The sequence below is a fragment of the Podarcis vaucheri genome (genome assembly GCF_965113315.1).
Source record: "Podarcis vaucheri genome assembly, chromosome: 16".
In the NCBI taxonomy this organism is placed as follows: Eukaryota; Metazoa; Chordata; class Lepidosauria; order Squamata; family Lacertidae; genus Podarcis; species Podarcis vaucheri.
In genome coordinates, this window is record NC_138754.1 from 39,625,573 (window position 1) to 39,641,300 (window position 15,728).

Genomic DNA, 15,728 nt, shown 5'->3' on the forward strand with positions numbered 1-15,728 from the left:
CTTGTATACCAGTTAAGGGGAGAAAAGAAATACGTAAAATAATGCAGGATCCAGTTGCAGGTGCAATAAAGAGTATGACATTTCCTTACAGAAAAGTCTAGCGTAGTGCTGTGGACATATTGTATCTTTATTTCACTAAGGCTTTGGACAAAGTCTCCCCCCCACACACACCCAATCTTCAGAGTGGAATGAGGGAACTGTTAGGTGGATTTGTAGATGGTTGACGGATGGATGCCATTTTGGTGCAATCCAGGTAATGTGCCAAGACAGTTGTGCTCAAAGACATTGCCACAGAATCAGTACTGATCCTCATCAGTGACAGTGATGGAAATAATTAAGGTATTCACCACTGTCCTAATTGTGTCCTCACACTTTCTCCCAAAGGAATTCTTGGACCTGCTCCAGATCTTTTTTATCATTTACTTTTTAATTCTTTAATTATTTCTTTACTTGTTGATTCTTTAATGTCTAGGGACATGAGTATCCCAGATTTCTAATTACATACACGTAATTAAAATAGCAATAACAGGCACCAAAAATTACAAACATGATTCAGACTTCAGGATTATTTAAAACTGTCTCCTTATTAGCTGCTCTCTGCTGTTCAGCTCAGGCCTCAGTAAAATAACATAGCATTTGGGGATAAAGATGCAGCCCAGTAACCCACAACTGGAGGCCAAGATGGAGAAGATCTCCACAGCCACCATGTATTTGCCCTTAGTGCTCAAGTAGGTTGGAACAAAGGAGAGCCACACACTGCAAAAGACCAGCATGCTGAAGGTGATGAATTTGGCTTCATTGAAACTGTCAGGCAACTTTCTAGCTAGGAAAGCCACCGTGAAGCTGACTATGGCCAGTAAACCCATGAATCCCAGGACACAATAAAACATAAGAGTGGAGCCTTCATTACATTCTAGTATTATTTCTTCAGTCCTTGAGTGCATGTCAACGTCTGGGAAAGGAGGAGAAGTTGCCAGCCATATGCTACAGATTGTGGCTTGCATAAGGGAGCAGGAAAGAACAATTGGGGTGCCCAATGGCTTCCCTACCCACTTCCTCATTCGGGACCCTGGCTTGGTGGCCATGAAAGCTAGAACCACAATGGCAGTTTTGGCCAAGATGCAAGAAATTGCCACTGAGAAGATCAAGCCAAAAGCAGTTTGTCGAAGGAGGCAGGTGACTTCCTCAGGCTGGCCAATGAAGAGCAGAGCACAAAGGAAGGAGAGCAGGAGGAAAAGGAGGAGAATATAAGTTAGGTTGCGGTTGTTGGCTTTAACTATGGGAGTATCTCTGTGCTTTGTGAATATTTGAAGCACCAAAGCTGTGATGCAGGAATAGAAGAGGGCAAACGTGGCCAAACTGATCCCCAACGGTTCTCCAAAAGACAAGAAAGTTTTGTCTTTGGGGAGGCAGCCATTCTGTTCATTGTTTGCATATTGATCTCCAGGGCATTCTGAACAGTCGTCCATGTCTGAAAATGAAAATGGAAGAAACAAAACTTATTATTTAAAAAGTTATTCTGTCCTCAGATTGTCACAATGCATCTAAGAGATGCCAGGATGTATATTTGCTACTTCCATACTGTTTTCCCACTAGAGAAAGGAGCTTCTGATGCACACGTAAAATTAAAGCCTGTGATGCAATCCTTACCCTCCTTGATTGCAATCTTCCCTTCTGGACATGGAAGGCAATCATAGCAGCAGAATGGCTTTCCTTCCTTCTTGTTCTTTCTATAGCCTACATGACAATTCTCATTACACAGAGAGGTGGGTTGTGCCTGTTCATAAATGAAAGAAGGAAATCGTTTGGAAGTTTGCATCTCACTGACCTATCTTTTAATAGTAAACATGACAGTTAAGCAATAGATCTTAAATCCAGCTGTAATTGTAGCATTGGAACTTTGGAGCTTCCTATAGGTTTTTTGTTTTATCTGAAGATGATCTTAAATTCAGCACTAATAGTAACATTGGAGCTTCTACCATTACTCCAGTACCTTTGCCTTTATGAAAACCATATTGGTATGTTTTTGAACTTCTTCGGAGCTTAGCATGGCAATATCTTCTCAAATTAGAAAATGTTCAGGTGAAAGCTTATTGGGTCAGTATCTCATGAATATAGAAATTGCTCATATATTTTTGACATACACTTGCATTCAAATTTATCAAAATTCTGCCTTGTCCAGGTAGTTTAGCCTCTGTTCCTTTAACTTTGAACTTGCGAATTATGCTTCCAATGGTTTATCTAGGAATATTCAGTACCTTTGCTATCTTTTGTCTACTTGTATCCTTGTTTGTGAAGGGCGATGATCTCTTCTCTGACACGGGTTGCGCTGTGGGTAAAACCTCAGCACCTAAGACTTGCCGATCGCATGATTAGCGGTACGAATCCCCGCGGCGGGGTGCGCTCCCGTCGTTCGGTCCCAGCGCCTGCCAACCTAGCAGTTCGAAAGCACCCTCGGGTGCAAGTAGATAAATAGGGGCTGCTTACCAGAGGGAAGGTAAACGGCGTTTCCGTGTGCTGCGCTGGCTCGCCAGATGCAGCTTGTCACGCTGGCCACGTGACCTGGAAGTGTCTGCAGACAGCGCTGGCTCCCGGCCTATAGAGTGAGATGAGCGCACAACCCTAGAGTCTGGCAAGACTGGCCCGTACGGGCAGGGGTACCTTTACTTTATCCTTGTTTGTGAAGGGCAATGAGCTCTTCTCTTACTTTCTTATATTATTCTCCTAACTTAGAAATATGCCTCACATACAGCAACATTTGACACTCAACAAACCTCTTGCGAGTTCAGGTATTTCATGTGTTCTAGCTCAAGCACACCTGAAGCCCTTGAGGTTGAATAATTTTGATTGCAACTGTAATTGTTTGCTTTTGATGGATTCTTGCAGTGCTGTTTGCTTGCAGAGTTACCTTCTTCATCACCTGCATGTGTCCTATAATTTACTTTTGTGGAGCCAGGTGCTAAAAATAATAGTTTGTACCTGCGGTTTCTGTGAACATTCACTGTTAATCATTTAACTCAGCAGCCAATGCAAAGGAATGTGTTTTGTATGTTTAGCATAATGCTGCAAACCAATGAGCAGCTTTCAATGATGAATTGACTGTGCCTGGAGTAATTGTGGGGTACAAATTACGGCTGTGGAACAGATTTGGCCAAATCCCAGGTTGAATTGGGCTGATTCTGAAGGAAAGGCAGGCAGCATCTGCAAAGAGCAGCACAGAGAGCTCCTTGCAACAGAGCTTTCAAATAGCCCCACACTGCACTTTTCCAAGCAGGGGGACACAAGCAGTCAAATTGAGGAGGATTGAGTCTGCTAGTGAGTAGAGGTTCCAATCCTGCTGGTTGCAGGGGTCTTCTTCACCAGTTGGTTCCAAGCCAGATTAATTTTTTGTACTTTTGGCCATATTGTCTAGATAATAAACCTAGAAATAAGATAGCTTTCCTTTTATCAGTGCTACAGCCTGATATTTCCTTCACATATCGAGTCTGATTCTGATAACTGATGATTCAATGTGTTGCAATGAGGCAGTTTTGGGACACTGAGCAAAAAACTAGAGAAAACCCTGAATAAATTCTTACCTGGTTGAACCAGTTGGGCCACATGATACCATCATCATGAATGGTTAACCTCTTTTCTGGGGGAGCTTGTGGGTCCATTGTTCCAACTTTGACTCTCAGAAATGACTGATTGGGGAATGTGACCCAATTTATTATATCCAATCCATCTACTAATTCCTCATTTTGGTCAAAAGAAACTTCTTCCCCAACACTATTATTAAATGAAACTCTTCCCAGAAAGCGGTGGACCTAAGTTTGAAGAGGAAAAAAACAATTAATGAAGTTGCCAAAAAAGATTAAATATTAGTAATATTCATACAAATAGAGTGGTTATCTTTAACATTTAAGAGCTATAGTTTGTGGTCCATTTAAAAGTTGTATCTTAGTGTTTTTCTTTCTCTGTTTTTAATGAGTCTCTTCTTCAAAAATGGATGGAGCTAAAAAGGAAAAAGGAATTAATGAGCAGTGCTGTTTTCTAGAAAAAGAGGTGCTGGAACTCACCACAAACACCTTCCTCGTTCCCTTGGAATAGCAATGGCGCCCCCCTGAGAGGGGAGAGAACTGAGTTCCAGGGAGTTCCGGCTGAAAAAAGACCTGATCATGAGCATATACAAAAGAGAAACATTGTGGAACACAATATTCATTTTAAATGTTTGGGAAGGATAATTTCAATTGTAGTAATGTTTATTGTGGAGGCGAGATGTGGTTCTTTTAAGAATTACAGGAAGTCTTGGCCCAAATTTCATAGAACTTAGACCACAAATTTTAGACAAGACGTTCCTTCAGATAGGAGGATAAGCTGTGTAGATAAGCTGCTCATCACTTTCCAGGGATACAGGGCTGCCTTTGTACAAATAGTGATAGCATTATATCGTGTACCTAGCCATCTATAGCCATATTTTGCTATTCCAAGGACAAGTGAATCCACTTTAAAGAAGAAGAAGAAGAAGAGTTTGGATTTGATATCCCGCCTTTCACTCCCCTTCAGGAGTCTCAAAGCAGCTAACATTCTCCTTTCCCTTCCTCCCCCACAACAAACACTCTGTGAGGTGAGTGGGGCTGAGAGACTTCAAAGAAGTGTGATTGGCCCAAGGTCACCCAGCAGCTGCATGTGGAGGAGCGGAGACGCGAACCCAGTTCCCCAGATTACGAGACTACCACTCTTAACCACTACACCACACTGGCTCTCAGTGATGGCAGAATTTCATCCATTATGTTATCCTAACCATTAGTGGATAGTCATTTCCTCCCCGAGAGGAAAGAGGAAAGCCAGTGCCCCCACATCATAGTCCTGGCCGTGTCACACCCGCCAACCAATCCAGTCAGCCAGGGGGCATGACTTGCTGCATTGAAGTGGCCGCGTGGCTGGGGATCACCTTCTTGGTTTCAGGCCTTTGTTGTGGCCTTAATTCGCCCATTAATCTTAAATACTGGTGTTCATGTGTTTTATTATTCAACAACTGGGGGAGGGTTCAGGGCCTTGACATGCAATGAGTTTCCCCTACTGAAGAGGTATTCAAGAGAAATGCCCCCTTTGACTGAGCTCCAGAGTTTATTACAGACATTTGTATTAAGTGGAAGATAACATTACCTGCCATGGCTGTTGATCTGTAAATTTCCATCTTGCTCCACCTGCCATTGCTCTGCAGTTTAATTTGGTGGACTGCATGGTGTGCAAAGCATGTGCCAAAATATAGATTGCATTGTAGATGCTGTAGCTGTGGGCTGTCATGCTCGTTTCAAAAACGGACCCAGGAAGGCTCTCAATATTCTCCTCCCCAGTACAGAGTTTGTCATCTTTCTTCTCTGAAGCAGGGTCGGGAAAACCACAATTAAATGCCTCTTCCCAGAAAACCCTGAGAAAGCCATCTTCTTTTTCCAAGGTAGGCTTTCTCATCTGAATAAATTCCTGGAATCCTGGAAGAGCCTTAGAGTGAACTGCAAAGGACAGAGCCCCATGGAGGAATGTGATGTCCCAACCTCTTTGAAAGGGAAATGAGGTGAAATCCATCTGGGCTATCATAATCCAGATTTTTCTATTTCCTTGTATTGGCACATCATTCATTTCTGCAAGCCTGGGTAGTGTTCTCATTGCCATAATTGTATGAATTTCACCATGTACAACCACAGCATTGGCAGTGCTTCCCACAATAATGTTCAATGTTTTTGAACCTTCTTCCACCATTTCATCAAACTCACCAGAAGAGGTAACCTTAGGGAAACTTTCTATAAAATCAAAGCAGATACCCTTCTGGGCAAACATGGGGAGAACATTTTGTACAACTCTCTCTCCAGTGTCATCATGGAGTTGAAAAAGCACACCAATCCACATCCAACGGAAATGGAGCAGTAAGTGGAGGATCCCCTCGTATTGCTGAGTCCCATCTGGGAATATCCAGTGGGTGAAAAGGGACTGAATGTCATTAGTCGTCACAGGAGAAGAGCCATAGATGAGCTGAAAAGGGTCATTAATAAAATCAAGGGAGGAAAGATGATAACAAATGCTGATATCAAAACACCAATTAGACTCAAAACCAGATTTCAATCTCTATTTAATTGGTATATATTAACCAGGGGGATTCAGCTTTTTGGTTATTTCTGTTAATTTAGAATTTGCAGTTTGGGGAAATACTTGGATATTAATGTCTCTACATCAAATAGAACAATTATGCAGTTATGTTTATGGCAGAATTTGCTGCCCTTCATATCTAAAGCAGAGGCTTGACAACCATATGTCAGGAGTGTTCTGATGGTGTTTCCTGCTTGGCAGGGGGTTGGACTCGATGGCCCTTCTGGTCTCTTCCAACTCTATGATTCTATGATTCTATAAAGGAAAGAACAGGTAAATAAATCCTTGTTCACAGAAAACCATGATAAAGCTTTCTCAAATGAATAAATTCCTAATACTGATTCCTTGAGTTAACTGCAAGGGATAGAGAACTATGGAGGAAACCTATTTCCCACCACCTTTGCATGGGAAATGATATGAAATCCATCTGGACTGTTCTAATTCCAATCTTTTGATTTGGTTTCTATTGGTGCATCATCTGTTTCTGCAATATTAGGCATCCTTCCCATTACCATAATGTTGTGATTTCCATCATTCACACAACTCCTAGAGGCCGAGGAGGTTTCGTCCACACTAGTGTATTTTTGAGGGGGCTAAGCCCCCTCAATATTCAAGAGGCATTCAGTTCCTCATGGCATCACACGCATGATGTCAAGGTGTCATGTGACATCACACTCATGAGGTCATGATGTCGTGCTGCACTGCACATGGGCCCCTCAATCCTCTGCAGGATCCCGTCTGCTTGGGTCTCCTTCCAGTCAGGAAGGGAGAGATCTCCTAGAAAGAGAAGACACCCAAACCCGTTAAGAGGGCTGGAGTGATCCCCTGGGGCTGTTGTGCTGTTTGGAGAACCTCAGGAGTGAGAGTGATAGAAGGTGGGGAAACTGACAGAAAGCACTACCTTGTATAAGAACCAAAGTCTGAAACTGTAATATCTATGCAATTAGGTTTAAGAAACTGAAGTAATGAAAAATGGAAATGAGCTGATTGTTTACCAATTGTAACATCAAACTGAAAATAAGGAACTGCCATTTTAAATAAGCTGTATGTTCACTACCTTCTTTTGAAGCCCGTAACATACATTAAATTGAATATTAATAAGTTAACTGTTTCCTGAAAGAACTTTATCTCCTGATGCATCTTTTGTCTTACCAACTTTATTCTGCAAAATAAATCTTTCTTATTTGTTCAACTTATGCCTGCTAGATAGATCACACATGCTAGATAACCCATGGTGGTTATAGAGTTTTACGGAGGGGGATCTGCTACAAAAGGATTCAAATATTATTTATTTCTGTTGATTTGGAATGTTAAAGTTATCTTGGGAAATATATAAGTGATTTTTCAGCAGGCATAGCAAACATACAGTTGTGCTACCACAGGCAGCAGATATTTTGTTACAGTCCTGCACAGGAGCAAAGTGTCCAATGAGGAATTCTTCCACCTGAGTTTTTAAGGAGGTGTAGAACTGAAGCAGACACATATTTTTGGTTGATAAACACCAACCTATGCCCACTATTTGCCATTGCCACAAAAACATTCAATTACCAGCATGCAACCCAATGAGAGTTAGTCAAAGGCAACTGTAAACGGATTTCATTATGATCCATGTTCCATGCAGACCTCTTACTCTTGGCATCTTGTACCTAGACATGATGGTTGACATTTGGAGACATAAATCAGAGTTTGGCCCCCCAATGACCGCCTTTGGAGTCTCCTGAACATCACACTTGTAGTTGGGGAGGAGTCTTTCTTGGCTAGAGAGAAGTTCCACGGAGGCTTGGTAGGTCCAGCTTGGACTGAAATGGCTGTTATAGATGTGGAAACCCAGAGAGATATTGGGCAAGATTTGGGGATCTTCATTTATCTCTTTTACAGCAAATGCCAAAGCCAGGATATGCTGGTAGAGTTGTGTCACTGGCCTGTGTGGAGAGCGACATAGTGTGTAACAGTTCACCTTCACCAAAATGTGTGGATATATTGAAACACGAACCTGGATGTTTTGCTTCCTTGAACATCTAACTCCTAGCATGGCTTTCAGTCCTGCTAAATGCAATCATCCATGTCCAGATACATGCACATGACGCCACATCTCACAGGGAGGTGCCTCCACCCCACCCCACCTCACCCCCACCAATGCCTGGCCTCCTGGGGTGCACAGTGGTGGTGTCTTCGGGTGATAAATTCTGTGATCTCACTAGATCTTAGGAGATCTCACTAGGCACCACTGTGGCAGCCATGGCAGCTGTACAATGGCAGCTGCAGGAATTCCCTGGCCCAAGGCAGCTGTTTCTATTTACCTCACGGCTGGTCTGGCCCTGATTGCTACTAGTTCTGTTCTATGGAGGAGGAGGGGGAGAAAAGTCTGGTTAATGGGATCATCTTACTAGATGGTCCTGGTTGCGGGCAGGGTCTCAACCAGGTCCCCCCCCCACCCTGGTGTGGGTGGAGTTATTGCACACATGCCGGGGTGGTACCACAATTACCCAGGGCTATTGCCCAATCATGTCAAAGGGTGATAGTGGGGGAAATCATAAAAGTGGCAGCGTGACCTGTGCCAGGGTCCTGCTTCGCACTGCCAAATACCCACCTTAGATCATTTGGCCTTGCGTTGGACTTTGGTTGATTGCCCGGCTTGAGTCAGGAGCCAGGTAGGAATTTTTCCATTTGGCAAATTGGCACGGGCCACTTGGTCTTTGCCCACCTCTTAGCAATCATCACAACTTTGTAAGGTTTGGCGGTTAGGCATTGGCTTATGGTGAATGGGGGAGGGGAGGTCAGCCATCGCCTGCCCCTCCAGTGTCAAGGGTATTCCGTTAAAGGAATCCGGGGCCTGGTTCCTGTCCAAAGTCCACTTGAAGGATCAGGGTTGTGCCAGGCCGCTGAGAACACCAGGGGAGATGCAGGCGAATTTCCCTTTGGGTGGTTTACCCTTACAGACTTCCTGCAAAGGGGGCAGGAGTCAGATATAGTCTTGCCAATGCCTAAGCCAATACTGCTCTCATTCCTGTAATCAATAAGGTTGTGGCCACATTTTTGCCCAAAAACCTTAAACAAAATATCCGTGTCTGTGTGAATTTATTTATCTTAATGGAGCATCTGCTTGAGGGTCTTGCCACACAACCAAAAACTCATAATAAAAATCACCTCTAATCTGAATGAATTACCACTTGGCTTTGATTGAAGTCAAATATTAAATAAGAAATCCTTCGCTCACCATGGTAAATGAGCGGAAAGCCTTCACAAAGTGAATGGGGATGTTACTTTTTATGCTGCCTTGCAAACTTTTTAAAACAACTGAACACTGGTATAAGCCTACCATGTAAGAAGAAACATGTTATCACACACTGCAGAAGTCAGTTTGAGATATCAGATCTGCCGCCATGTCTCATAAACACCAGAACTACGCGGAAGGGACAGGGTAATCATCATACACTAGTGGCCAATATTGTGAAAACATTTTGGAAAGTATGTCTGTATCTCAGGCTCATAACATCAGTACTTTTTATATTAATACCATAAATATATATATCATTAGAAAATCTAACGCAGAATATAATGCAACATACAGTGTTGAATTATCCTTATTCTATCAAAGGTTATAGCCCTACACTGACTTGCTGGATCATGACCTTGTCATTGTGAGTGGGCTTGCATGTTCCTATGACCAGTCAAATCCCTGGCATCTCTTAGACTATGTAATTGTCCAAACTGAAGATCGTTGTGATGTACTCCTTACCAGAGCTATGACGAGTTCTAGACAGATCATCCCATGGAGTAAAGCAAATATTTTAAATCACCAGGTGTTTTAATGAGAAACCAAAATTGTATGTTTCTAAAAATTGTGCTATAATTCCTTGGTTGCTTCTGACTAAAAATTTTCTTTAATCACCTCCACAGATTTTCTGTTGGATTCAGGTCAGGACTATTCAACACAGTTTGTGACATTATATTCTGCATTAGATTAACTTTCTAATGATCTACTTTTGAAGTTCATTCTAATGGTATACTGTTCTTATAAGCCGTCAAACCTTAGAAATACAGTTTTTCCTAAAGTTTACCACAATTTTGACCACTAGTGTAATGAGCATCACCTTCATCATATGTCAAATACAGAAATATATTCATTACAGTATATGATATGGTTTTTAAACACACACACACACACACTTCCTTACAGAATGTCATCGAAGAGTTCAGGTGTAGGAGGTTCATCGAAGGCTATGCTTGAAGTTATATAGATTTGAGACATAACACCAGCAATAACAACATCTCCAGACTGATAATATTTGTGAAGAATAGGAAGAGGGTCACTGATGGAACATGGAGTGACAGCAGCCTTGCACTCATCTGGAGGAAGCAGCACTGACGCCAACATCATGGAAAGTACCATCCTGCACAGAGTATTGTAGGAGCAAGAGGAAACTTGCACACAGTCTGAGGCAGCAGCACAAATACCAAGATTGCAAATATTACCATGTTGCGGGGAATTTTTTATGTGACAATTCATCTCTTTGCACATTGACATCTGAGTGATACTGAGCAGCAAAGTCTTACTGGGATGGTTACGAAAGCCAGATTTTTGCAGGGGGGGAAATGAGTGAACAGTCTGATAGTGCCCTTGGTATAAGGCCAAGCTCTGAACATCACAGGAGATATTAATAGTATCTGCAAGTCTTGATTCATAGTTTTCATGCAGCTACTGGAACTCCCCAGAGAGTCAAAGAAATGATTGTGATTACTTTGATAATTACAGGAGACTTAATCAGCCTCTCAGTGATTTAGGGGTGGGAAGCATGTTTATCACATCACAGCCAAAGTCTCAGCTGGTCTTCCTTAGCAAGGAGAGCAATAAGAGTTTATGGAGAGTCAGCAAAGAGAGAGAGAAAAGGTTACCCAGAAAACTACTTAAGATGAAAACATAGAATAAAAAAATAACTGCTTTGCCATTAATTGTTCAAAGAGGTAGAACAAACTTTTGTCATGGTCTGGGTTACGGGTAGTCAGAGTCCCAACTTGGTACGTCGGGACTGGGGTTGAGGTCGGGAAGCAGGAATCAGCAGTCCAGGGACAGCAGTCCAGGGGTCAGGAAACCAGGAGTCAGGAAGCACAGCTAGGTGGGCAGCGTGTTGCTGTAGCAAAGAGCCAGAGGGAACTGCTGGTCTTATATACCCCTCCTACCCTTTGCCACCAGGTGCTACGAGTCTTCCCTCAAGCCTCACCTGTGCGGCCGTGCCTTGCCCTCCCAGGCCAAACTCAGGAAGGCCCCAATCCTGCGAGGCCCTACCAGTCACAGGGCCTGGCTCCTGCACGCACATCTGACAACTTTGCACAACCTATAAATCAAGTCCATTATCCATTTCATCAACCAAAATTCTTATTACATTAACTGACACCATATGGACAAACTATAATTTTAGGCTGAGAACCAGTGTGATGTACTGGTTAGAGTGTTGGAGATGGGAGACCAGGGTTCAAATCCCCACTCAGGCAAGAAGCTCCCTGGGTGACCTTGGGCAGGTCACAGCCTCTTAGCCTAACCACCTCACAGGGTTGTTGTGAAGATGAAATTGGGAGAAGGAGAACCATAGTATATAAATGCTATATAAATGTAATAAATATGCAATAATGAAGTTTAGATTTAAAAATCTGTGAATGCAGTGATTTAGAATCTTTGTCTATGAGCTTTAGAATGCTTGAAACACTACCATAGCTGTCAGGGGTTCAGGAGCAGAGGCAAGGGCAAGGGAGGAAACAGAGAGCGAGGGGGAGGAGGCAGAAGAAAGGATGAGTGATGACGACGACCCGAGATCTCCGAGTCTTTCCAGTGAATCGGAAGATTCACAGAAAGGAGCACCAGTGGCCAGGGCAAGGGGGGAGCCTAGGGGGACACCCCAGGAGGAAAGGGCCAGAGGGAGCTCAGAGGGGAGCAGTTGGAAATCGGGACCAGCGTCACCAACAGAGAGCAGGGGAGAGGAAGAGAGTCAGGTATCAAGCGCTGGCAGCTCACAACAGGGGGGAGGGCACGAGTCAGGAGTGGCCACACCTCCATCAGGGAGCGAAGAAACGGTCAGACGGAAAGTGGAAGGTTGGGCGCGCGCGCCAAGTTCAAATGCACAGGAAAGTGACGCAGTAGGCAGCCCGGAGAGGGAGCCAGGTCCTAAAGCCCGGCGCAAGGAGACAGAAGGGTCCGGGGGGTCAGCGTCAGAAGAGTCCCGGAAGGAAGAGACCCCGGGGGGCAGAGGGACCCAGAGGAGAACAGTCAGGCGGAAAAGGTGGAGTAAGGCTAGGATATTAAGCTGGTGTACAGGAGGCGGGGACCCAGACAGAGCTTCGCCGATCTAACCATAAGAAGTAGAGTTGCACGCAGCAGCTTGAGAATGGGAACTGTAACTCAATAAAGACTTTACTAAATGATCGCTGGCTAGCGTGATCCTCTGTGAGCTAGGATCGGGGAGCAACTCTGACAATAGCAATCAATTTTGAACAAGTTATGTCCAAAGGGGAAATGCTATAGTATTCTTTGTATCATGACTATTCTTAATTCTACAGTTCTACAGATTGTCGGCTGTGGTTTTTTAACTAAATCAACCTCCACCAACTTTTGAGGCCTAAAGCCAGGCATAGGCAAACTCGGCCCTCCAGATATTTTGAGACTACAACTCCCATCATCCCTAGCTATCAGGACCAGTGGTCAGGGATGATGGGAGTGATAGTCCCAAAACATCTGGAGGGCCGAGTTTGCCCATGCCTGCCTAAAGCTTTGCGTGGACAGGCGGAGTCCCCAGATCCCGAGCGGTCGTCGTCCCCCCCGTCATGTGGAATAACGACTCCAGACAACATGCTATGGGACTAAATTGGCCACAACTTTATTAAATTTCAAATGTGGGTAGAACCCTGGTATCGCCACTGCAAAGAGGAAGATGGACTAAAGGATTCCGCCCAAGGCCTGATACCGCCAAGGTTGTGACGATTTGCTACGGGAAAGGCAAAGCCTGCCAATGCAGGGAAATTCCTTTCTAGCCCTTTAACATCGACCTTAACGTAGCAGCGCCCGCATACCTGTAAAGAAAAGTTAACCTGCAAAACCTGTGAAGAAAAGTTAACCTGCAAAATAAGACATTAACTGAGGGTGGGTAGGGTGGGAGAAGCTCTGGAGCCAAGTGAGGATTCCCAGGTAAAATCCTCCCTCTATTGTGTGGGCAGGTAATCCCTCCCCTACCTGGCCTGGTCTCCTTGGCAACGCTTCCCCCAGGTGGGATTGGACAACTGACTGAGGTAGGCGGAGACCTCCAGGTATCCCACCTGAGGGAAGGCAAAGCCAAGCCTATGCTGATGGGGCCGCTCCAGATCTAGGGCTGCGCGCGTCCACGTAAAGGGCGCCCCCCGTTTTAAGTGGGGGGAGCAGTCATTATTGTAAACAACATGGTTGATCTTGTGATTTTATGGGGCACTTGATTTGAGAGGTGACCTGGATCTCCCACATCCCCTGTGGGCCATAGGTGACATGGGGCTGGGGCAGCATACCTCTCCATGATCTGATATCACAGAGACATCAGAGAACCCATTTTCCCCACATGAATGATCAGCTGGTCCTTGGGCCTGAAACTCAGCAAACATGATGCTCTGCAAGCTCCTGCTATCAGCTGATCTTTGGGACCTCACAGTGCTGCACGTGGAACTATGCAAGGAACCCAAGAGCTGCTTGTTGGGGTTTCCATGGCTTCATGAACACAGTTTTGCAAGCCTGAACTATCAGAACATCATCAGCACTTGTAAAGCGCTTTGCAGGGGGTTTTGTAGGTTCTCCTGACAGCTGAAATGCTCTTCAGTCCAGCCACTCTGTATCCGCCCTACATGGAGAAGATAAACTCAGAGAATCTGGGTCTCATTTGTAGGCAGATGAAGACCAGCGGGTAACAAATGTCATTCAATTGTTTTGAAGCCCCACTTGGAAATGTGACAACCTCACATTGTGAAGCCAGATGGATGTGTACAGACATGTGTATCCAGAGGTGGATGGTGATGGAAAGGATTAAAAATGCCACCTCTTAATTGTCCAAAATGTTCTACCATGTTATACAGGCTTTTGCAGCTACATTGTGAGATCAGCAGCCTTTCTTGATGTACATATAAATAAATACAATATAGCTTTTTCCTAAATATATAAAGTATAGCCTGGGCAGAAGTTACATGTTTCACACCAGTGATGTCTCCCCATGAAGCGATATACCTTTAGCACCCTATGAATGAAAGATCAATGTATTGGCAGGATAACAAAGTGACAGAACAACTTCATGGAGTTAAAAATTGGTCTCAGATTTATTGGTTACAGATGTAGGTTGGAGGCTATTTCTAGGAATGAAAAGGATGAAAGAGCTGAGAAATAAAAGGAATGACTTTGTCTGCTTTTCTTCCAATTAATGCCAGCAAACAATGCAAAAATTAAAAGCATCAACACAAATTCATTCCTATTTGCTCCTCAGAATTAAGTGGTCTTTGCTGTTCAAATCAGGCCTCAGAAGAATTATGTACAATTTGGGGGAAAAGATACAACCCAGCAAACCTGCGCTGGAGGCCAAGATGCAAAAGACCTCCACAGCCACCATCTGCTTTCCTTTGGTGCTCAGATAAGAGGGAACAAAGGACAGCCAAACGCTGCAGAACACCAACATGCTGAAGGTGATGAACTTGGCTTCGTTGAAACTGTCCGGCAACCTCTTGGCCAGGAAAGCCATAGTGAAGCTGACCATGGCCAGGAATCCCAGATAACCCAGGACAGAATAAAACATCGCGACAGAACCTTCGTTGCATTCCACAATGATTTCCTCCACCAGAGAGTTCATGTCCACATCTGGGAATGGAGGAGCCGTACAGAGCCAAGCAGCACAAATGCTGGTTTGAACGGAGCAGCAAGCAAGAAGCACCGAGTTTGTGAGAGATTTCCCCACCCATTTCCTCATCCTGGATCCTGGTTTGGTGGCCATGAAAGCCAGAACCACCGTGATGGTTTTGGCCAAGACACAAGACACAGCAATGGAGAAGATGATGCCAAAAGCAGCTTGTCGTAAAGAGCAGCTCACTGGGTGAGGCTGGCCAATGAAGAGCAAGGAGCAGAGGAAGCAGAGCAAGAGGGAAATGAGCAGAGTGTAGGTGAGGTCCCGGTTGTTGGCTTTGACAATGGGAGTGTCCCCATTCCTAGAGAAGACGCCAAGTATCAAAGCTGTGAGCAGAGAAAAGACCAGGGCTAAGGAAGCTAAAACGAACCCTAAAGGTTCTGCGTAGGAAAGAAAATGTTGGCGTTTGGGGATGCATTGATCTCTGTCCTTGTTTGGAAATTGATCATCTTGGCAGTGGAAACAATAATCCATATCTGAAAAAAAATTGAAATGAGTGATATATGAGTTCCAACAAAGAAGACATTAATTAGTTGAAATAAGTATCAGAGATAAGTGAATATTGAAAACTGTTTGTACAATCTCCTGCCATTGTGCATAATCCGCAATAGGTTCTATCTGCCTTTCATCTGCAGTTAATGATCAGAAACAAGGCCTTTGGTTGTGCCCTTAGGTGAGTTGGTCACACCCAGAGAGATCTACATG

The 15,728-nt window shown here is 44.1% G+C and overlaps 2 protein-coding genes across 2 annotated transcripts; both read right to left on the reverse strand.

Annotated features, from left to right (window-relative positions):
- Positions 1 to 569: 569 nt before the first annotated feature.
- LOC309521667 (vomeronasal type-2 receptor 26-like) lies at positions 570 to 10,519 on the reverse strand (the record flags this gene model as incomplete). The annotated part of the gene is made up of 6 exons (XM_082204377.1): positions 570 to 1,471; positions 1,651 to 1,777; positions 3,579 to 3,806; positions 5,149 to 6,012; positions 7,757 to 8,048; positions 10,305 to 10,519. The coding sequence occupies 6 exons, from the start codon at positions 10,517 to 10,519 to the stop codon at positions 570 to 572; spliced, it is 2,628 nt and encodes an 875-aa protein (XP_082060503.1).
- A 4,078-nt stretch (positions 10,520 to 14,597) lies between these two features.
- Positions 14,598 to 15,497, reverse strand: LOC309521668 (vomeronasal type-2 receptor 26-like; the record flags this gene model as incomplete). Its single annotated transcript, XM_082204378.1, has 1 exon — positions 14,598 to 15,497. One exon carries the CDS (start codon positions 15,495 to 15,497, stop codon positions 14,598 to 14,600), a length of 900 nt encoding a protein of 299 aa, XP_082060504.1.
- Between the last annotated feature and the right edge of the window lie 231 nt (positions 15,498 to 15,728).